Source organism: Phascolarctos cinereus, unplaced genomic scaffold, assembly GCF_003287225.1.
Source record: "Phascolarctos cinereus isolate Bilbo 61053 unplaced genomic scaffold, phaCin_HiC Scaffold_7;HRSCAF=346, whole genome shotgun sequence".
Lineage (NCBI taxonomy): Eukaryota > Metazoa > Chordata > Mammalia > Diprotodontia > Phascolarctidae > Phascolarctos > Phascolarctos cinereus.
In genome coordinates this window covers 147,332,596-147,356,154 of record NW_027556180.1, presented here as the reverse complement: position 1 = coordinate 147,356,154, position 23,559 = coordinate 147,332,596, and the positions used below count along the sequence as shown (strand labels likewise).

The following is a 23,559-nucleotide window of genomic DNA, read 5'->3' as shown; positions in this document are numbered from 1 at the left end:
ATCACCTCACTGTTGGCTTATTGCAGCTGTATTTTGATTGGTGTTCCTGTGAGTCTCTATCCTTGCCAGTCCATCAAAGTGATATTCCTAAAGCACAGGTCTGATTATGTCACTCCCGTACTCAAGCTAAAGTGACTCTCTATTGCCTCTATAATCAAGTATAAATTGCTTTGACGTTTAAAGACCTTCACAACCTGGCCCCAGTGTTTCTTTCTAGCCTTATTATATAATATTCCTCTTCCTACGGCCCGAGCAATCTAATCTTGCAGTTCCTCACACTTAATATTTTAATTTTTTATGAGCTTTTTTTTTATTATGAACTTCTATATAAAAGAGTAACTGAAAAAAGATAATATTTCCAAGAGTGTTTTTAAAGAATGTGTTAAATTTAACTGCATCAATACTATTCTGTTTAACTCTGTTTCATTCTAAACTTCCTTCTGCTTTCTTTCATGTATTTTTAATGTCTAATTGATACTCTAATGGGCTGGTCATGTTGTTCGAATACCAAGCGTATGCTTGCCAAAAAGACTGTTTTATGGAGAACTCAGGGCAAGCGCACACATGGTGATTAGAAAAAGTGATACAAGGAGACTCTCAAGGTCTCTTTTTAAGAACTTTGGAATTGATTGTGTGATATGGGAGATACTGGCACAGGACCACCCAGCATGGCATGCCCTCATCAGAGAAGGTACTGTGCTCTATGAGCAAAACAAAATTGAAGTAGCTTAAAGTAAATGTGAGATAAGAAGATTTAGAAAATCCAACCCAGATGTTCACATGGACTATTTGTGCCCAGCCTGTGGTAAAACATTCTGAGCTCACGTTAGTCTGATTAGCCACAGTCGGACGCACTGTAACTTGACTCTAACATATTGATGTCATTTTGGTCCTCTTTGAGAACATGACAACCAACCAACCAATCATTTTTAATGCTTTATTGATAGCTCTTTTCTTTGTTTTGCATCACTGTCATTCTCTCTTACTTCCTTACAATGTCTTTCCCCGCCAAAAATTAATAAAAGATTTCTCTTTTAATGATCAAGTGTAGTCTAGCCAAACAAACATGTTGGCCCTATCTGAAAACACTCCTCATTCTGTGCTTAATAGTTTTGGGTTCAAATCCCACACCCGGTGCTTACTAGCAGTGTAACCTTGGTCAGTCATCTAGCTTCCCTGGACCTGCGTTTCTTTACGTCTGAGGGAAACTGGACTGTATGGCCTCTGAAATCCTTTCTGGATTGAGATCTGCCATCCTGTGATCTCTCTTCCTAGAGGTGGGAAGTATGCTTTCTCTGGAATTACGATTGGTCATAGCATTGCTCAGAATTCTTAGTCTTTCCAAGTTGTGGTTCTTGTAGTCACTGAATAAGTAGGTCTGGTTCTGCTCTCTCCACACACATAACATTTTATGTCCATGCTATACGCCTTCACAGAAGATGTTTCCAGTTAGTAGAAAGTGCTTTCCTTACCTTTACATCTTAGAAGCCCTGACTTCCTTTGAAACTCACAAGTGCTATTAGTTATAGGCAGCCTGTCTTCATCCCCTGAGCTGTTAGTGCCTTCCTTGACTGCTCTGAAGTTATCTTGTATTTATTGTATACGTGTTGTTTTCCTAATAGAACATTAGCTCCTTGAGTAGAGGTATTGGTTGTCATTGTTGTTGTTTTGAGGCAGTCAGGATTAAGTGACTTGCCCAGGGTCACACAACTAGAAAATGTCTGAGGCCAGATTTGAACTCAGGTCCTTCTGACTCCAGGGCCGTTGTTCAATAAGTTACACCACCTAGCAGCCCCAAAAGGACTGATTTTTGTATTTATTGTGCCTAACACAGTGCCCCACATATTTTTTCAGTCTTTTTCAGTCATGGGCAACTCTTTGTGACCCCATTTGGGGTTTTCTTGGAAAAGATACTGGGGTGGTTTGCCATTTCCTTCTCCAGCTCATTGTATGGATGAGGAAAATGAGGTTAACAGGGTTAAGTGACTTGCCCAGGGTCATACAACTAGGAAGTACCTGAGGACAGATTTGAACTCACAAAGATAGTCTTTCTGATGCCAAGCTCAGCACCACTTGATGTACAGCAGATGCTTAATAAATGTTTGTTAATAGATTAGAGATACTAAAAGATAGATTGATTGTAGCTCCATGGGACTGAAGTGGAGAGAAATCGCACATCATGGGAATCTAGAAGTTTAATGTATTGGGAGGTCAGGTTGTTTGAAAGGTCATTAGTGTATGTGTGTGTGTATATATATATATATATATATAATATATAAAAATGTATATATATGTGTGTGTATATATATGTATATATGTATGTGTGTGTATATATATGTATGTGTGTATGTGTGTGTATATATGTATGTATGTATGTATGTATGTGTGTATGTATGTATGTATGTGTGTATATCTATCTGTCTATCTATCTCACAATAGAAGTATGAGGCAGTTGTGATAAAGAGAAAGACGGTAGGTAGAACAACAACCAGGATCTGGATAGGGTCTAGAAGGAATAAATATCAAAGGAGAAGAGGTAGCTTCATTTTCTAAATGAGGAAAAGAGGCCTAGAGAGGTTAAATGACTTTACTTTGATCAAATTAAATATGAGAGCCAGGATGTGAACTCAGGTCCTCTGATTTCTCATCTACTGGTCTTTCCAAGATACTAGGCTGCCTCAAATTCATTGCTGTACTTCATATGTATTGAAGTGGTTAGGGTTATGTTCTCCAGACTATATGACTTTGGACTTTTGTGCTTTTTTTAAAAAAAATTCTTCTTTCTACTCTTCACAGGGAAGAGAAGGGAATAAGCATTGATTTAGCACCTACTATATGCCAGGTAATAGACTAAGCCCTTTATAAGTATTGTCTCATTTCATCCTAACAGGAATCCTGTAAGTTACGTGCTACTCCATTTTATAGTTGAGAAAAATGAAGTAGACAGAGTTAAGTGATTTGCCTGGGCTTACACAGCTAGTAAGTGTCTAAGGCCAGATATGAACCAAGTCTTCCTGATTCCAGGCCCAGCACTCTGTCCATTATGCCACCAGCTCTTTTATCTTTACCTTTAGAATATCTTTAGTAAGTACTGTTTACTCCATAGTTTTTCTGTCTTCTTCAAGGTCAGGAGATATTTATTTCTGCTATAATTGTGCCTATGTGAAGCTGCCATTTTTTTTGGTAAATAAAATTCAGTTCAATAAAAAATTATTATGTACCTGCTGTGTGCAATTATTATTTCACTCATTTTTTTCTTATTTAAAAAACTTTGGTAGATAGCTATTATAACCTTAAATTTAATGGTCTTTTCATTTACATTGTGTATGCTGTTTTCTTGGTTCTGCTTTCTTCACTTTGTATGAGTTTATCCAGATCATCTCATGTTCTTAGAATTTCTCATATCTGTGATTTCTTCATGCATAATAATATCTATTTTTATCCCTTTACCATAGTTTATTCAGTCCTTCCCTAACCCCCTTTTTCCATCGCTTTGCTACTGTAAAAGAGCAACAGTGAGTATTTTGGTATATAGTGGACCTTTCTGTCTTTGATCTCCTCGGAGTATATCCTCAATTATGAAATCACTGAGTTGAAGGACACTGTGCTTTTTATTAATGAAATTTAAGATTACATTAGCTTTTTTGGCTGCTTCTGGTATTAGTATTTTGGGGCATGCTCAGCGTTTTTATAAATAGCCTTATTTTTGTTCCTTGATTCATCTGCCATCTGCTTTTTAGAATATCTAGCCCTGAGTTTCCAGTCCCTCGGTCTCAATCCCCTAATCCTGAACAAGGGAGGTAATGTGGTATAGTACAAAAAAAGCACTGGCTTTGGAGTTGTAGGACCTGGGTTCAAGTTCTGGGCTGGCTACTTACTACTTGTGTGACCTTGGGCAAGTCACATAACTTCTCTGTGCTTCAGTTTCCTCATCTATAAAAAAATGAGCCCTCTGAGGCCCATTTCATTTCCAGATCTTTGACTCTATGATCCTAATTCTTCCTTAACAGAGTTTTGTGGAAAAAAAAAACTAAACTGCCTCAAGATCCTTCAGGCTTCTCTCGTTTCCAGGTCCCTTCATAGCTCCGTTTCTGGCTCCTTGTACTTCTGTGAACTCCTGAGCTATCTACTTGATTTTGGCATTCACAAAGTCATAGGACATAATTTTTCTTTTGGCTAGGCAATGGGGTTAATTGACTTGCCTAGGGTCACACAGCTAGTAAGTGTTATGTGTCTGAGGCTGGATTTGAACTCAGGTCCTCCTGAAGCCAGGGCAGTGCTCTATGCATTGTGCCACCTAGCTGCCTTTGGGACATACTTCTTAAAATGCGGTCTGTAGACCACTTGTAATCTATGTCTAGGCAACCCAGAGTTTGGTGCAAGTCGTAAAGGTGTAGGATATGCTGTTGCCTGGGTAAAGTACCCATAGCTGCTATAGTTCAGAAGATTTAAAGGGAAAGGGATTCTTAGACATCAGTTGGTCTGGTCTCCTTATTTTCTAGATAAAGAAGCCAGAGAGATTAAATTCATACAAGGTTAAAAGGTAGAAAATAACAGAGTCAAGACTTGATGCCAGTTTTGTAGACTCCAAATTTAGTGCTCATTCCATAACACCCCAAGATTGGGGGAATTTATTTATTTTAATAATTTTAAATAATATTTTAATAATTTAACATTTGATTAAAAAAATTATCCTCTACAGCTTGAAATCACTGGGCAGAGTAGCCACATTTTCTTTCACTAGCACTTCTGGGAAGCCTGAAGATGTCCTAGGAATGGGCTCTAACTTTGGGCTAAGGGAGGTTTGTTTTTAAAGTGCATTTCTGAAAGGCAATACAGAATAGTTTATGTTTAGGGGACTCTCTAATTATGGACAGTTTTTATTGGCCAATTTAAGGTAGTTTTTTAGTTATCCAACGGCACTCAGAGGCTTTAGCGCTAGGTACATGTTTTATATGGCAGCTTGGTGGCTCAGTGTATAGTGCGCTGGTCCTGGTGTCTGGAATACCCACGTTCAAATCTAGCCTCACACACCAACTTAGCTGTGTGACCCTGGGCAAGACATTTAACCTCTGTTTGCTTTAATCTACTGGAGATGGAAAGGACAAACCCCTCCCATGTCTTTAGCAAGTCACAAACAGTAAGATATGATTGAGCAAAAACAACAATAACATATTTTACATATACCTTAATGTAAGAGAAATAAGTAGTGATCTGACTGCTGCAAAGTTAGAGAATCTCCTGTTTTGCTCTACCCTAGCTTGACCACGTGGTAGGTTGGAGGCCCATTGTAGGCGGCTGCTGAGAGAGTTCCATAGTTCTGGTTGGAGCCTTCATATTAGGGAAGCAGGGGAAGACCACAGTAAAAAAGTTATCATTCAGGAGGGGCCCAGAACTTCATGAAAAAAAGCTAAATTCAGTAACCAGGGTGCAGGTGCAGGAGGGTCAGAGGTAGGAAGCAGTATCTGGAGAAGAGTGGTCTAAGCCAGGTTCAGCACAGTCCAAAGGAGCTTCAGTTGTGATGTCTAGGGGTTGAGGCTGCAGGGATTCAGTTCTGATGTAGACAAATCTTTCCTTTGCATGGTAGCCTCTCCAGTGCTTAAAGAGTTCAGTTGTTTATACCTCCCCAACTCCCCCACCCCACCCAAACCTCCCCAATTTTGTTTCTACTGGTCCCCGTGGAATATTATTTTAAGTTCTTACTCTATCCTGGTCAAATGTGCTAACTTGGTACATCTCAGCTTCTTCAAATTTGATGCCTAGAATATCTTTACATGTGGCATGATCGGGTCAGAGTATATTGGGGACTATCACCTCTATGGTTCTAGAAACAAACCTTTTATTAATTCATTGCAGGACTGTATTAGCCTGTTTTTGACTTTCCTGTCACAATTAGGACTTTTTTTTTTTTGCAACTAGGACTTTTTTACATGAACTGATTTCCACACATGTTGTCTTTACACTGTACTTGTGCTGTTAGTTTTTAAAGTCCCAAATGCAGGACTTTGCATTTATCCAGATTAAATTTAATCCTGTTGGATTTGACCTATCTTTCCAGCTTGTTGCAATCTTTTTGGATCCTGATTCTGTCATCTAGCGTTATTAGCTCTGGATCATCTGCAAATTGGATAAGCCTGCCATCTGTGGCTTTATCTGAGTCATTCGTAAAAACACTGAGCAAAACAGTATCAAGAGCAGGACCCTGTGGGGTTCAATCACCTCCCTCCAGATTGTTATAGTTCTACTGCTCTTTGAGCATGGTCATCCTTCAAACAATTCCAAGTTGACCCAGCATTACCATCTTTCACTCCACATTTTTTTCTTTTTTTCTTTTTCTTTTTTTTTGATATAAATTTATTTATTTTTAGTTTTCAACATTTACTGCCACAAGATTTTGAGTTCCCAATTTTCACCCATCTTGCCCCTCCCCCACCCCAAGATGGCATGCATTCTGAATACCCCTTCCCCTAGTCTGTCTCTCTTCTGTCTCTCCTCCTCCTTCTCTTATCCTCTTCCCCTTCTATTTTCCTGAAGGGCAGGATAGACTTCTGTACCCCATTTCCTGTATTTCTTATTTCTCAGTTGCATGTGAAAACATTTTTTTAAACATGGATTTTTTAAAACTTTGGGTTCCAAATTTTCTCCCTTCCTCCCTCCCTACCCACCCTCATTGAAAAGGCAAGCAACTCAATATAGGTTATACATGTGCAGTTATGCAAAACACTTCCATAGTAGACATGTTGTGAAAAACTAACTCTATTTCCCTTAATCCTATCCTGCCCCCCATTTATTCTATTCTTTCTTTTGACCCTGTCCCTCCTCAGAAGTATTTGCTTCTGATTACCCCTTTCCCAATCTGCCCTCCTCTCTATCATCCCCCTGCTCTCTTGTCCCCTTTCCCCCCCATTTTCCTGTAGGGTAAGACAGATTTCCATACCCAATTGAATGTGTATGTTATTCCCTCCTTAAGCCAAATCCTATGAGAATAAGATTCACTCATTCCCTCTCACCTTCCCCTTTTCCCCTCCACTGTAAGAGCCTTTTCTTTTCTGTTTTTTTTTGTGAGATAATTTACCCTGTTCTACCTCTCCCTTTTTCTTCTCCTAGTATAATCTTCTCTCATCCCTTAATTTTATTCTCCAGATATGACCCCTTAATCTTCAACTCACCCTGTGCCATCTATCTATCTATCTATCTACATACATACATACATACATATAATTTTTCCCCCTCCAACTACCCTAATACTGACAAAGGTCTCATGAGTTATAAATATCATCTTTCCATGCAGGAATGTAAACAGTTCAACCTTAATAAGTCTCTTATGATTTCTCTTTCCTGTTTACCTCTTCATGTTCCACTTGAGTCTTGTATTTGAAAGTCAAATTTTCTATTCAGCTCTGGTCTTTTCATCAAGAATGCTTGAAAGTCCTCTATTTCACTGAATGACCATTTTTTCCCCTGAAGGATTATACTCAGTTTTGCTGGGTAGGTGATTCTTGGTTGTAATCCTATCTCCTTTGCCCTCCGGAATATTATATTCCATGCCCTGCGGTCCTTTAATGTAGAAGCTGCTAAATCTTGTGTTATCCTGATTGTGTTTCCACAGTACTTGAATTGTTTCTTTCTGGCAGCTTGTAATATTTTCTCCTTGACCTGGGAACTCTGGAATTTGGCTACAATATTCCTAGGAGTTTTCCTTTGGGGGAGGAGGAGATCGATGGATTCTTTCAAATTCTATTTTGCCCTCTGGTTCTAAAATATCAGGGCAGTTTTCCTTGATAAAGATGATGTCTAGGCTCTTTTTTTGATCATGGCTTTCAGATAGTCCAATAATTTTTAAATTTCTCTCCTGGATCTATTTTCCAGGTTAGTTGTTTTTCCAATGAGATATTTCACATGGTTTTCTAATTTTTCATTCTTTTGGATTTGTTTTACAGTGTCTTGATTTCTCATAAAGTCACTAGCTTCCAATTGCTCTATTCTAATTTTTAAGGAAGTATTTTCTTCAGTAATCTTTTGGACTTCCTTTTCCATTTGGCCAATTTTCTTTTTAGGGCATTTTCTCCTCATTGGCTTTTTGGACCTCTTTTGCCATTTGGGTTAGGCTATTTTTTAAGGTGTTATTTTCTTCAGTATTTTTTTGGGTCTCCTTTAGCAAGCTGTTGACTTGTTTTTCATGATTTTCTTGCATCACTCTTTTCTCTTCCCAGTTTTTCCTCTACTTCCTTACTTGCTTCTCAAAATCCCTTTTGAGCCCTTCCAAGGCCTGGGACTGAGTCATATTTTTCTTGGAGCCTTTGGATGTAGGAGCTTTGACTTTGTTGTCTTCTTCTGGTTGTACCATTTTGATCTTCTTTGTCACCAAAGTATGATAATATAGTCTGACTCTTTTTGTGCTGCTTGCTCCTGATCCCGGGCAATTACTTGAGTTTCAGACTCTTTGTTAAGGTACAAATCTGCTTCCAATGTGGAGAATGTATTGTCCCAACCTCCGGGGATTTATACAACTATTTTCAGAGATACTTGTAGGGACCTGTAAATTTTCAGTTCTTCCAAGGTGGTATGATAAGGGGTGAGGTATTTACTCCTTTCCTGGCCTGTGCTGTGGTCTGTTAGTGACCACAAGCACTCCTTTCTGTCCTGGAACTGTGAAGAAGGTTTTCTCTACACTGCCTCTACAAGCTCCACCATGCCAGCACTCCTCCTCGCCCCAGGACCGCTGCCAAGAACTGTGACCTAGATCCAAGCATGGGCAAAACAAGAGATTCTTGCCTCAGCACTGGCAAATAGATCACTGAAATCCCCCTCTGACAGCTACTTGATTCCTCCTCAGTCTGTGGGCCAGAAGCTCAGGACGCAGCCACCCAGGGCCTTGCTCTGCCCTCTGGAGCTGGCTCTGACCTAGCTCCTCTCTCAGCACCACAGAAACAGCCTTTTCCACTGACCTTCTAAGTTGTCTCTGCTGTTTGTGGGTTAAGTGGTCTGGAAGCCGCCACAGCTGCCGAGATTCAGTCCTCTGAGGCCTGCTACAGGTTCTCTGCAGCCTGTGCGCCCACACCGCTCTGCGCTCCGCTCCCCGCCTAGCGCGATGTACCTTTCTGATCAACCATCCAGGTTGTCTTGGGCTGAAAATTTGCTTCACTCTGTCTTTTTGTGGGTTCTGTTGCTTTAGAATTTGTTTAGAGCAATTTTTTATAGGTATTTGGAGGGGTTTGGGGGAGAGCTCAAGCAAGTTACTGCTTTCACTGCACCATCTTGGCTCTGCCCCCCCCAACCCTCCACATTTTCAATAATGTCACCCTCAGAGATTTCATTGGATGCTTTGCTGAAATCCAGGTCTACTAAATCTAAAGCATTTCACTGATCTCCCAGTCTAGGAATTATCACAGAAGGACTTGAGGTGAGGCCTGTGTGACTTGTTTGACTCACTTATCCTTTGTTATCTCGCCTTGTTTTCATCTTTTGTATCTACTGTTTTAAAATCTGAGCTCTTCTTTGAGTTCTCAGTGCAGCCAAGTTCTCTTTCAGCATCTTCATCCTCTTCTTCTTCAATGCAGTTATCTGTGATTAGATCATCAGAATGTATGTATGTATATTTTTATGTGTATATACATACACATATACATATCTTGTACGTAGAGATAGATTGGGCTTATTGATTCTGTTTTCATCTTTCTGCATTACTCATTTGTCTTCTCATTTTTTTCTATTATTTATTATGGTTGATAATTTTCTGTTATATTTGCAAATTATTTGACAGTTCCCTAATCTTTGAGCCTTATTGCTGTTCATACTACATGGTACTCCATCTGCCATCTCCCCTTTCCCATCTCTATGTCTTTGAATTGCCTCTTCACTGGAATGCTCTTGTTATAGGATTGATATTCACCCAGCATAGGACTGTGCCTCCTCCTAACTGGCTTCTGCTTCCCTGATGCAACTTCTTGGTCACCTAAGGGATAGAAAGTCCAGGGGCAGCTAGGTAGTAAAGTGAATAGAGGACTGGTGTCAGGAGGACCTGGGTTCAAATCCCAGTCTCAGATACTCATTAACTGTGTGACCCGGGGTGAGTCACTTAGCCCCAATTGCCTCAAAAAAAAAAAAGTCCCACCCAGGTGGAGTCAGGGCCTCTCTTACTTGATAGGTGCCTGAGACCGTCAGAATTATCATACCCTGCCCTGTGCCCTGCTAGCCTTGTTTCCCTAAGGCGAGGAGGAAAGACACCTGACTCTGAATGTCAGTGTATACTTGTTGCATGTCCCTCCTGTATTAAGGAAAGTATACCTCATTTTGTTAACTGTTTAATGACTTATAAATACCTCATTTCATATCTAACCCGACCCAAAAGAATGCTGGTATTAGGCCTGCCTTTAAAAACACTGCCTCCTTACCTCTGCCTTATAGAGTCCCTCTCTTCAAGGCACAGTTCAAGCAGTCTCTTCTGCACAGAACCTTTTCTGATTGTCCTGGAGGAGCCAACACATATACAGATGTATTCAGAATAAATATGTGCAGAATAATAAATACATAAAAAATACAAGGCAGTTAAATACCAGGGCATTAGAAAGGCTGGCACCCGCATTGTGGGGGAGTAATGCATAATGAGTGTGGAAATATGGGTTGGGGCCGGATAGTGATGGGTTTTAAAAGCCAGACAGAAAGTTTATATTTGATCTTAGAAGCTATAGGGAGCAAGCAGAGTTTTTTGAATAGGGGAGTGACCTGGTTAGAGATGCACTTAGGGGGATTCATTTTGGCAGTTATAGTGGCAAATGGATTGGGGTGGGGAGAGATTTGAGGCATGAACATCGATTAGGAAGCCACTGCAATAGTCCAGGTGAAAGATGATAAGGGCCTGAACTAGGGTAGAGGCAGTGTGGTTAGAGAAGAGGGGTGATTGGACATGTTGGGTGTAGGAGAATAAAGGAGTCAAAGATAATAACATTCTGAATGTGGTCTTGTAAGGCTAGAAGAATGTTGTTGCCTTTGACAGAAATAGAGAAGTTTGGAAGCGGGGTGATATTGGAAGGAAGATGATGAGTTCTGTTTAGGACATGTTGAGTTGGAAGTGTCCAATAAAGAGATTGGTTATTTGGGATTGAAGCTCAGGGGAAGGAACAGAACTGGATATATGGATTGATGGTTCATTTGCTCAGAAATGATGATTAAATCCATAGAAACTGACAAAGTCACCAAAAGAGAAGTGAGTACAGAATGAACTTCCCCTCCAATTTCTAACTCATCACTTGTGTTTGAAGTTGAATATGTCCTGATGTTATAAAAGATTAGACCTAGTGAGAGCAACATGGTAGCAGGGTTGGGGAACCTGCTGCCTTGACTCCACATGTGGCCTCACAATCCAAATGGATTCAGACAAAAGGCTGCACTTAAGGATCTAGAAGGCCACAGGTTTCCCAACCCTCGGTTGTGGAATAAACACTGGCTTTAGAGTCATGGACTCTCAATTCAGCTCCTTTGTTCTGCCACTTAACTACCTTTGTGACCTTAGGCAACTTCTCTGGGTCTCCTTTCTTCATATTTAAGATAGGAAGATTGCATTAGATGGTCACTGAGGTCCCCTTCAGTGCCAAATCTATGATTCTGTGAAAAAGAATGAACTTGAATTTATTTTTAGGTAAGTAGTATTTTATTTTTCCGATTACATGTAATGGTAGTTTTCAACATTCGGGTTTTTTTTTTTGGTTTGTTTTTTTTTTTTGCCTAGGCAGTGGGGTTAAGTGACTTGCCCAGGGTCACACAGCTAGTAAGTGTTACGTGTCTGAGGCTGGATTTGAACTCAGGTCCTCCTGAATCCAGGGCTGGTGCTCTATCCACTGTGCCACCTAGCTGCCCCCAACATTCTTTTTTTTTAATAAGATTTTGAGTTTCAATTTTTTTCTCCCTTCCATCGCCCTCCCCAAGACAGCAAGCAATGATAGAGGTTGTATATGTGCAGTCATATAAACGTATTTCCACGTTAGTCATGTTGTGAAAGAAGAAACAGAACAAAAGGGAAAAGCCACAAAAAAAGCAACAACCAAAAAGTGAAAATAGTATGCTTTGATCTGAACTTGAATTTTGATAGTGGTCTAGGGAAGTCTGTAAACTTAATGTGTCCTATAAAGCTAAAGAGTGGTCATCACAGAGAGGGTAGAAGAAACGCTAAAAATTCAGTGAAATTCAGACTTGAGTAATGTGCTATAAGTTGGAAAGACTGGAAAACCACAGCAACTGACAGGCCAGCCAGAAGTACTGAGATGTGATGTGGAGTCCCTGGGCAGTGGGGAGTGGGGAGTGGGGAGGGGGTGTCCTTTTGCATTTACCAAGAGTCTGAGGCTCAATTGTAACTAGTCACAGGAGTTTATATTGTAGTAACAACAAATGCTGTGGTAGCGTGATAATTCTCACCACTTAGTGTGAAAGGACTGTCAGGCCTTTCCACTGTGTTTTCAGTGTCACCCACAGATGCTATCTGCTAGCAAGAGTGTTGTTTTTTGACAATAAAGAGGGAGATGAAAATATGCCATTTATGTTTATTGAAATTAGTTGGAAGGGCACTTCTTGTTATGACTTAGAAATATGCCTTTCAATTTTACAGTGTCATTTTTGTGAAAAGGCTTTTATGAATCATGCTTTTCTGCAAAGTCATATTCAGCGACGCCACCCTGAGGAGTCTCACTTTGGTATGTACCCTAAGCTTGCTTTATTTATTTGTTTGTTTGTTTGTTTGTTTGTTTTTGCCCTTTTTTTTAGGTGAGGCGATTGGGGTTAAGTGACTTGCCTAGGGTCACACAGCTAGTAAGTGTTAAATGTCTGAGGCTGAATTTGAACTCAGGTCCTCCTGACTCCAAGGCCAGAGCGCTATTCACTGCACCACCTAGCTGGCCCCTAAGCTTATTTTTTAAAGGTGCGGTTTTCTAGTGAGGGTCATCACCTGTGTGATTACTTTTCCCCTTTACTCTGCAGTTTAGTGTATGCAGTACAGGGCTTAACTATTCTCAAAGGAGATAAAATAGTAATATTGTTATGTGCCTGAAGATCTATGTCTGTCTGTGACTCTTAAGTGCGTAACTGGTTTATTGAAATTATTTTCCTTTTCTAAAGTCGTGATAATAATGCTAAATAATAAAAACTATTGTTGGAATTTTAAAAAACTTGATTCTTTACCTTTTTCTTCCTCTTCTCACTACCAAATAACAATTTTTTTCCCTCTTTTTCTTTGAGTAGAAGATCATTCTTCTATAACTGACATTATAAATTATTATGGAGTAGTTGGACTCAGCTTATAAATTAGGAAAGTGTGGTAGAGAAATATGAAACAGAATTTCTCTTAAGTTTATCTCTTTCTTCAAACAACAGTAATTTTTATTCTGTCGTTTTTCACTCATGTCTAACACTCTGTGACCCCATTTGGGGTTTTCTTGGCTGATATACTAGAGTGATTTGCCATTTCCTCTCCAGCTTATTTTACAAATGAGGAAACTGAGACAAACAGGTTCAGTGACTTGACCAGGGTCACATAGCTAGTAAATGTCTGAGGCCAGACTCAGGAAGATGAGTCTTCCTGAATCCAAGCCCAGTGCTCGGTCCACTCAGCCATCTACCTGCTCTGCAGTAGTAACCTGTTTTTTAAAAATCTCATCATGATCACAAATACCTCAGATGTGATTTTATTGATGTAGTGACTCCCTTCTCTGGCGCAGCTCACAACCCATCTGTAATTTTATAGTTTTAGGAATTTGCCTTGAGGCTCAGCAACACTCAATGACTTGTCCATTATCATGGAACTCGTAAATGTCAGAGGTGAGATCATAAAATGTATTTAAAGTATCAAGATGTAACCTAGTATTAGGTTGTATAGGATAACTGACTCTTCTTCATAAGCCCGTGTTTTCTGGTGTAAAATAATGAATCTGTAAGATAGGACATGAGAGGACATTACAGCAGAAAGAGAGCAAAAATGTGAAAGCACTTGGCTTATCCTTCCGCTTATGTAATTGTGTTAGTCAGGCACTGGAGGTTGAGAAATCTTAACAGCCCCTCTCCAAATATCTCATTTCTTGGGTCCCTAATAGATGTTACACCACAGAGAGTTGTGAAACAAGAAAAGTATTCCCTGTCCCTCCCCACTGGAAAAAATAAATCAGTGGGACAACACTATTTGACCACTGAAGAATCAGGAAAAAGATGTACTAAATGGTCTGGAAAAGACATGATAAAAATGAATTAGGGCTGAGTGCAAGGGGCACTACATTATGGCATTAGAAAATGCTTTTCATATTACTGTGTCCTCCTGGTGAATGAATACTCATGGAAAAAATATGTTTACAATATCGATGTTTACATCAGATATAATTTATCGCAGGTGTGACTTAAAATGCTTGTTGAAATTAATTAAATTGAATTATTTCAATAGCTTTCTATATTCATCATTTCCCCAGAAAGGATCTTCAGTCACGAGGTTCCCTTATGTTCACAAGTGCTTTTATTTTAGAACTTAATGTGTCTTTCAGGTTTCAGTAAATATGACTATGTTAATTACATTAAATAGGTTGCAATAGATCAACACTATTCTTAATATTTCTCAGCTATATCAACTTTATTAAGAAATTTGTATCAGATTCTTATGCTATCAGACAGAAAGAAGTAAATTTTTCCTTTTCAGGAGGACGTTCGATGAGAAGCAGGAAATTTCAGTGAGATATCTGGTTATTTTATTTACATGACACGAGATCATTAAATTGATTTTTTTTATTGAAAATAAATTGTTTTTATATGGTGTTAATGCTGTTTCAGTTAAGTCAGTGGAATTGGCCAATTTCATTTTATTAAATTAAAATTAATTGGGATCAGTTACTTCTGAACCTCAAAGTGTTTTCTTGCTTGTGGAATGGATTTTAGAGATTTCTACTTCTCTATTCTCTCACATCTTCTTGCTCTTTTTTTATTTTGACTTCGTCCTTCTAAAATGGTCATCTTCCATTTTGTTTTACTCTTATTCCTCTCAAGTTCACCCCCTTATAATTAAAAAAATATTTTTGAGACTGGGTCTCCCTGTATTGCCCAGGTGGTAGAGCAATGGCCGCTCATGAGATTAATCCCGATATTTTTAGACATGGGAGCTTTGACTTACTCTGTTTACAACACAGGCCCATTTGCTTCTCCTTAGGCAGCCTGGTGGCCCTCTTCTGATGGTTTCGTCATATTGGTGTCAGACTTCATGTGGACACCCAATTGCATTATAGCCCTACTGCAGGTCAAAATTCCCAAGCTCAACCTCAGTGTTCCCTGAAGGAAGGATTATAGACATGTGACACTGGACCATCCCTAATTAATTTTTATTCTGGGCATATTGAGAGATTCACATCCTTTCTGTTTGAATCTTTTGCTTCTGAATGTGATCTTGTCGCTCCACTAAATGCCAGAATTGTTGATCTTGTATGTACCATGTCCCTTTCTGGATGCGATGCTAGACCACTGGCTTTCCCCACCATTTTCAGTCTCATTCTGGTCTATTTGTAATAAGTCAATAAACGAGTATTTATTTCACACCTACTATGTGTCAGCACTACCCTAGGCACTGAGGATACAGCTACAAAGAATGAAACAATCTGTACTTCCAATGAGCTGATATCTTGTTTAGGAAGACAAGTACATATGTAAATACATACAGTGTAAATATAAAATGAAGAAATACAAATATATACAAAGTAGTCAAGTGTACAAGATAGTTTGGGAAAGCACTAACTATAGGTGGGAGTCAGGAAAGGCTTCATGTGGAAGATGGTTCCTTGGACTCTATTGGCTGCTACAGACAATAGCATCTACAACTCATCTAGCTGTCTGAGGAGGCAAAGAGCACAGTGGTCTGCTCTTTGATCTTATACCTTGCTTATATCTGGGACTGGGTTGTAGACCTGTTGCTTCATGTCTGGAACCTTGCTTAGTCTGAGTCTTTCTCTGCTGCGAACTCAAACCCGGGTCTTCTGACTTTTTTAGCTTAGTGTGTACTCCACCATGCCATATTTAAGATTGGTATTTAGCTTTGAATGCAGTAAATGAAAAGGAAACCAAAATGTGGCTGTGCCTAAAACTTGTAGCTCAACTGATTTATGCCCAACAACTTCATGAATATTATACTGTTTTCACAGTTTTACATGTGATGTCTGGTCAGATGTGATGATGTAAAGATTTATTATAAATAGATATAAATCTATTTATAAATCTATAAATAGATATAAATAAATATAAACAATAAATTTATTATAAATAAAAATATAGGTTTTTAAAAGTACAATATTAATCAGTTAATCAACAAATTATTAAATATTTACTTTTGGCACAATGGCATTATATTAAGCACTGAAGATACAGAGAAAGATTAAAATAGTTCTTCCCCTCAAGGAAGGACAGCTAGGTGGCATATTGGATAGAGTGTCGGGCCTGATGTCAGAAAGACTAATCTTCCTGAGTTCAAATCTGTCCTCAGACACTTACTAGCTATGTGACCCTGGGCCAGTCACTTAATCCTGTTTGCCTCATCTGTAAAATGAGCTGGAGAAGGAAATGGCAAACCTCTCCAATATCTTTGCCAATAGATTACATATAAATACACATATCTTTATGTATAAAATATATACACACATATATATATATATATATATATATAAATTTTGAATATATAGGATTACAAAGGGAACTAATTATATTGAAATATAGTTATAAAAATATATTTTTAAGCCAGCCTGTGGATCTCAGGTTAAAAACCCCTGCATTATATATCATAATTTGTTTAGACATTCTTCAGTTCCTTTGTTTCTACTTTGTTACTACAAAAAGTACTGCTGAAAACATTTTGGCAACTAGGTGGTACAGTGGTTGGAGTATTGGACCTAGACTCAGGAAAGTCTCAAATCTGGCTTCAGATACTTATTAGCTGTGTGACCCTCAGCAAATCATTTAGCCCTTTTTGCCTCAATTTCTTATCTGTTAAATGCGCTGGAGAAGGAATTGGCAAACCATTTCAGAATCTTTGCTGAGAAGACCCCAAATGAGGTGAGCAACAATAACAACAGTAAATATTTTGGCGCATATAAGACCTTCCTTTTTTATTATTATTGACCTCTTTGAATATATTTTGAGCAGCTGGATCTCTGGATCAAAGACTCTTTTGTCACTTTCTTAGCAGAATTCCACATTATCCAGAGTGGTTGGATCAGTTCACAGGTCCATCAACTGTGTGCTTGCCTTTACATAATTCTTCCAACCTTGACAGTTGCCAACTTTTTTTCATCATTGCCTATTTGCAGAATGTAAGGTGAAATCTTAGAGTTGTCTGATATAGTGTTCTCTTAGTTTTTGTTATTTTGAGCAAATTCCACATCGTTGTTAATAGTTTGCAATTCCTTTTTTAATGATGGTTTGTTCAGGTCACTGGACCACTGATTCTTTGGGGAGTGGCTTTTGGCCATATATTTGTGTTAGTTTCTTACATATCTTGGATATCACATCTTTATCAGAAATATTTAATGCATGCCTTTTTCCTAGTCAACTACTTCACTTCTTATCCCAGCTAAATTTATTTTGTTTGTGCAAAAGTTTTTCAGTTTACTGTAATCCCTACTTAATATATAATTTTATACTTCTACTTATTTTAGAAGTTATAGATTTTATTTATTCTCAGCTTCGTCTCTAACCTCTTTGTCAAGTAGAATTGACATTTCCAAATGAACTAGGATGCTAATAGTCTCCCAACAGTTTTGCTTGTTATGATGCCTCAAATTACTTTAAAATTTAGGCATATTCAGATGTCTCGTTTTATGGTGATGAACACAAACTCCAAGTGATCCTCAGTCAGTTTATTCATCAGGCTGTTGTTTCAAGTAGATTTATTTTATATTTTACAACACAGTGTTAAAATCATATTATATAAACCAAGTAAATATTATTATTTGCCTTTTAAAGCAATTTGGCAATATATAGAAAACCATAATAGTAAAAGTATTAAATATATTAATTTATTGCTATTAGAATTCTTCAGGTATGATACTCTCCTTCAAGGTTTAGTTTCTTATGAAAAGGTAGTAGTGAGATGTGGAGTGGAGGTGTTGGTGTCAGAAGACATGAGTTTGAGTTCTGGATCTGACACTTACTAGTTCCATGACCTTGGGCAAATCATCTGACTTATGATTTCTCTGGGTGTCAGTTTACTCATTTGTAAAAATTGAGGATAATAATATCTGACATATCTTTATTCTTATAGGATCTTTGTAAGAGAAGCACTTAATAAACCTTAAAGATCAATATTATTCTTTCTCATACTCACTTGATAAGCTGTAGTCATCATCACGGTGATTATTTTCCTTATATTGTAAGGTGAGATGACCAAGTACCCTGCGAAACATCATTTCCTCTTGCCTTTGGCACATAATGAAACTAGCTGTATTCATTCTTTTATTTGCTTCTCTGAGTATAATTTGTGAGCTGACCTTTTTAAAGCTACAATTTTGTTACATTTGTTTAAATTTATAGCAAGAATGTCAGTGTAGATATGGCTCAGATCTTGCTCTAGTGTGTCAAATTCCTTGATTACTAGACGGTGATCAATCACACTTTAAGAAGAGCTACAGTAAAGTCAAATCCATGTGAATTGTCCCAGAATGGTGTGATTCTTACCATTCGTTGGTGTTGTATGCTTATGCATCATGATAAGCCACAATCTTTGAGAGACTCAAAATCAGTGGAGAGAGGAGTATGGTCGAGGTATATGGGCTGTAAGATATTATTACCAACCATGCCTTACCCAGGAAAAGTGGCAAAAAGACATTGTCAGGAACATATATGGCTGAAAATGTAAGTGGGGCAGACATGGAAGAAATGAAAGACAGACCAAGTGATACATATTTACATCCCCCCAACATATTTAAGGAAAGTCTTCCACTTCAGAGTAAAGCCCCTCTAGAGCATTTTTGTAAACAAATGGGAAAAGCTACTTAGGACAAACAGGCATGCAGGTATTTTGGTCTGCATCTGTGGAGTAGCCAGCCACACTTATTAAATCGCAGATACATTAAATTATTGATGCACTCATTTGAAAGAGCTTTACTTCTGAACAAAATCTTTCAGTGCAGCTTTGATATTCTGATTTTCCACTTTGGTTTCCACACTTTTCTGTCCACCACACACATGCACTGGTATTCGTGTCTGTAGTCACAAACATATATATAATGAATGTATACATGTATGCTTACATATATACATACACACATGTGTGTATATGTATGCTTATATACACATACCTGTCGGGTCCTTCCCTTCTCCACTTGTATATATGTATATACATGTGTGTACATATGTGTATATATGTACATATATGTACATATGCTTATATATACATACCAGTCTGGTCCTTTCCTTCCCCATTTACCTCTTTTTAAAAATTAATTTCTGGTTTATTCAGCATAAGTAGTCTTAGCATTTCTAACGAATAGCTATTGGTCATTCTGGCACTCAGTTTTCCACAGAATTCCCACAAAAAGGAAGAGTACTATGATAACCAGATGGATGCTGGTGGCAGAAGCTGCAGTCTAGTAGCAGAAAGAAGTCTTTTCTTCTGCTAGTGGAAACTGTGACCTTGGCCTCTGGTCCTAGAAAGGAATCTCTGTGAAGAGGCCAAGGTATTAAATACCATGGGGCTGTGAATGTTCCCTTATCCTCACTACTGTTTACCTGGTCAGCATTCATTGGTTGATATTCCAGCTGAGCCCTTAATATGCCATTGAACCCAGTGATTGAGATCTTGTATTAAAAGGGAAAAAAAAGCCCTTTCAGTGCCTGATGTAATGTGGACTCCATAAATACTAAATCACAAAGACAAACCTATGTAGCCTGAAATAATCAAATACACCTCCCAGAGGACAGCAATTGATTCCTTTTTCACTGATGGTACCAGATCTAATATATTTTCAGTTGTTTGGTGTTTTTAAAAAATATTACAAACTTATTTTCCCTGAAACAGAGTTTAGGAAGAAGGCACAGACTGACAGGCTGCAGAATGAGATTGACTTGCTGAAGGAACAGTTACAGCTCACCAAGTCTCAGTTGGAGGCTGAACAGCAGGCTCATGTGATCCGATTTTCTAAGGTACTGTATTTGATTTTGATGATTTGTGTATTAAAACTCAATGCACCTCACCGTGATGGGGAGGCAGCATGGTCCTGTGGAGAGAGCGGTTGGAGATAGAGTGAGAAGATCGGGATTTAGAGATTGCATCTTCCACTTGTAAGATGAGTTGGTTGAGATGTTCTTTAAGGTTTCTTCCAATTCCAAATCCATGACTCCATGATCTGTGCCATGAACAAGAGACAGGGGGATTCACGGGTCTTGGGAGTATATGCTTACCTCCCTTCTGCCACCTTTATCTGGCACCTCATCATCTGTAGCCCTTGTCAGGAAATACTTGCTTTGTTTTCAAAGGTTCAGTGACAGAGCTGTTCCTTTATGTTTTGTGTAGAACAGAAGTGTCAAACTCTGGGCCCACAACACCCAAGTGAGGCCTGAACCAGATAAAAATGTAATTGGAAAATGCTTAGCAAAATAAACAAAAATGCAATAAACATAGATAATGTCAATTAGTGATTTTCTGAGTCAGTATGCTGCTTGCAAGGATCTGTTTCTATGTGAGTTGGACACCACTGATGTAGAATATCTTACTCCATGTTAAAAAAAGCAACAATAAATTGGCCCCTCAATCCCTTGTCTCCACTGATAATGGCAAAATAAATCCTGACACATGAAGTATTTACTTGGTCTTTATTAATAGTTCTCTGTTGGTTTTATTCATGTCTTACCAGTCTTGGTTTTTCTAGATAAATTTGAGTGCCCTTAGGATGCTTGTTATCTATTGTTTTCCCCCACGTCCAAATAGTACACATCTTTATTGATCTAAATATATGCTGTGATTTTGTTCCTTACCTCCACATTTGTTAAAATACATTGTAAGTGCTGCAAACTATCTAAGATGGAGAAAACACAAAATGTTAGGTAAAAACTTTGCTCTCATTAGGAATTCTAGATATCTTATACAAAAAAAATCTTCATGTTATCATATTGGATGTTGACCGAATACCTTCAGTAGATAGTGCCATGATAGCCATGCATATATCATAAGAGTCAAGACTATGGGGCCCTGAGAACTTTCATATTTTGAGAGCCATTAAAAAAAACGATATGTGCATGGAAAGTTGGAGCTCTTAATTATGGTATAACAATTTTTAATTTTGCGAACCAGGCTAAGAGACTACATAGCTACAATCTTTGCTTATATGTGTGTGCATGTATGTGTATATATATATATATATATATATGTCTGTGTGTATGTATATATGTGTATATGTGTATATGTGTGTATATGTATGCATGTATGTATGTATATTGCCATCAGACTGTTGTATTTATTTTTTAAAAGAATCTTGGATTTGCTACATGTCAGAACTATGAATGCCAAAAATTAAACTAATTTCAGGAATATGAAATCCAGAAATCAAAAGAGGAAGAAATTCTGAAGTCATTTGATAGATGGAAAGAGGAAGAAAAAGAGAAATTAATTTATGAAATGGAGAAGGTAAAAGAGATGTTTATGAAGGAATTTAAAGAATTAACTTCTAAGAATTCGGCATTAGAATATGTAAGTATAGATTACTAAATGCAGTTATTCTTGAGTTTTAAAATTATAGCTGTTTGAATGTTCATGGATTTTTAATTTTGTATAATGCCTTAATGCTTCCACTTTAAAAAAGGAGTTCTTGACTTTTAGTCATAGATTTCTGGGGGTTCATGAGTTTGGATGGAAAAAAAGTACATATTTATTTTTACTGTTATCTAACTGAAATCTAGCATTTCTTTCAACTGTGAATTTTTAAAGAAATTATTCTGTGGACTCCATAGACTTCTCAGTGGATCTATGACACAAAAAAGATTAAAAGGCCCTGCTTTAAAAGGTCTTATATTTTTTAAATAGTATTTTATTTTTTCCCCAGTTACATGTCAAGAAAATTTTTAGCATTCATTTTTACAAGATTTTGAGTTCCAAATTTTTCTGCTTCTCTCCCCTCCCCACTTCTGAAAATGGTAGGAAGTTTGATATAGTTTATACATGTGCTATCATGCATAAACCTCTTTCCTAAGGTCCTTTCAAGTTGTCCTAAGAGGATAACTGCTTTACCCCCACTTTTTATTATGTCTGCCCCTCAAAGTTTACTTTGAGGTAATATTTTACTTTGTTTGTGGGTGAATTTTGGAGATCCTAGTTTTTCCTGTCTTATTCTACCATCTTGGAAGGTGGGTTCCACTTCTTACTGGTTTTACCTCGTAGTCACGGTAGCTCTGTCCTTGATATTCTGCTTTTATAAATGAAAATCTCAGGCATTCTATTCTTATGAGTGGTTTTTACCAACCATACTGACCTGGTTATTACCGTATACCCCCTTGTTTCTTTTCTACTTATTACTTGATTATAAGGCATCTCAAAGAGGATGTCTCATATGTTAATCCACTCAATTTAAATATTTGTTAATTAAGACATATTTTCCACCTTTTTTTTAAATTAATTTTTAGTTTTCAACATACACTTCCATAAGATTTTAAGTTTTAAATTTTCTCCCCCTCCTCTCCCCTACCCCCTCCCTAAGACAGCATGTAATCTGATATAGGCTGTGCATATACATTCATATTAAACATTTTCACATTAGTCATGTGGTAAAGAAGAATTAGAACCAATGGGAGGAACCACAAGAAAGAAAAACAAAACAAAACAACAACAACAAAGAAAGCAAGTAGTATGCTTCCATCTGCATTCAGACTTCATAATTCTTTCTCTGGATGTGGATAGCATTGTCCATCATGAGTCTTCTGGATTTGTCTTAGATCCTTGCATTGCTGAGGTTATGAGAAGAAGTTAGTCATTGCACAGTGTGGCTGGTACTATGTACGATATTCTCCTGATTCTGCTTGCTTCACTCAGCATCAGTCCATACAAGTTTTTCCAGGTTTTTCTGAAGTCTGTTTGCTCACAGCACAATAGTATTCCATTACATTGATATACTACAACTTGTTCAGCCATTCCCCAGTTGATGATCCCTTTAATTTCTAAATCTTGGCCACAAAAAAAAAAGCTGCTATAAATATTTTTGTGCATATGGGTCCTTGTCCCATTTGTGTGATCTCTTTGGGATATAGCTCTAGAAGTGCTATTGCTGGATCAAAGGGCATGCACAGTTTTATAGTCCTTTGGGTAATATTCCAAATTGCTCTCCCGAATGGTTGGATCAGCTCACAACTCCACCTGCGGTGCATTAGTGTTCCAATTTTCCCGTATCTTCTTCAATATTTATCATTTTTCTATTTTGTCATGTTAGCCAATCTGATAGGTGTGATGTAGCACCTCAGAGTTGTTTTAATTTGCATTTCTCTAATCCATAGTGATTCAGAGCATTTTTTCATATGACTATAGATAACTTTAATTTCTTCATCTGAAAACTGCTTGTTCATATCCTTTGA

General features: G+C 37.9%; 1 protein-coding gene across 3 annotated transcripts in view; it reads left to right on the top strand.

The window, feature by feature from the left end:
• DZIP1 (DAZ interacting zinc finger protein 1) overlaps positions 1 to 23,559 on the top strand; it is an 87,094-nt gene that overhangs the window by 8,800 nt on the left and 54,735 nt on the right. For all 3 annotated transcript variants that reach the window (XM_020965807.2, XM_020965806.2, XM_020965808.2), the window contains exons 3-5: positions 12,602 to 12,686; positions 20,021 to 20,145; positions 21,527 to 21,688. In XM_020965807.2, coding sequence (XP_020821466.1) covers positions 12,602 to 12,686; positions 20,021 to 20,145; positions 21,527 to 21,688 — 372 coding nt within the window. The remainder of the gene's footprint in view (positions 1 to 12,601; positions 12,687 to 20,020; positions 20,146 to 21,526; positions 21,689 to 23,559) is intronic.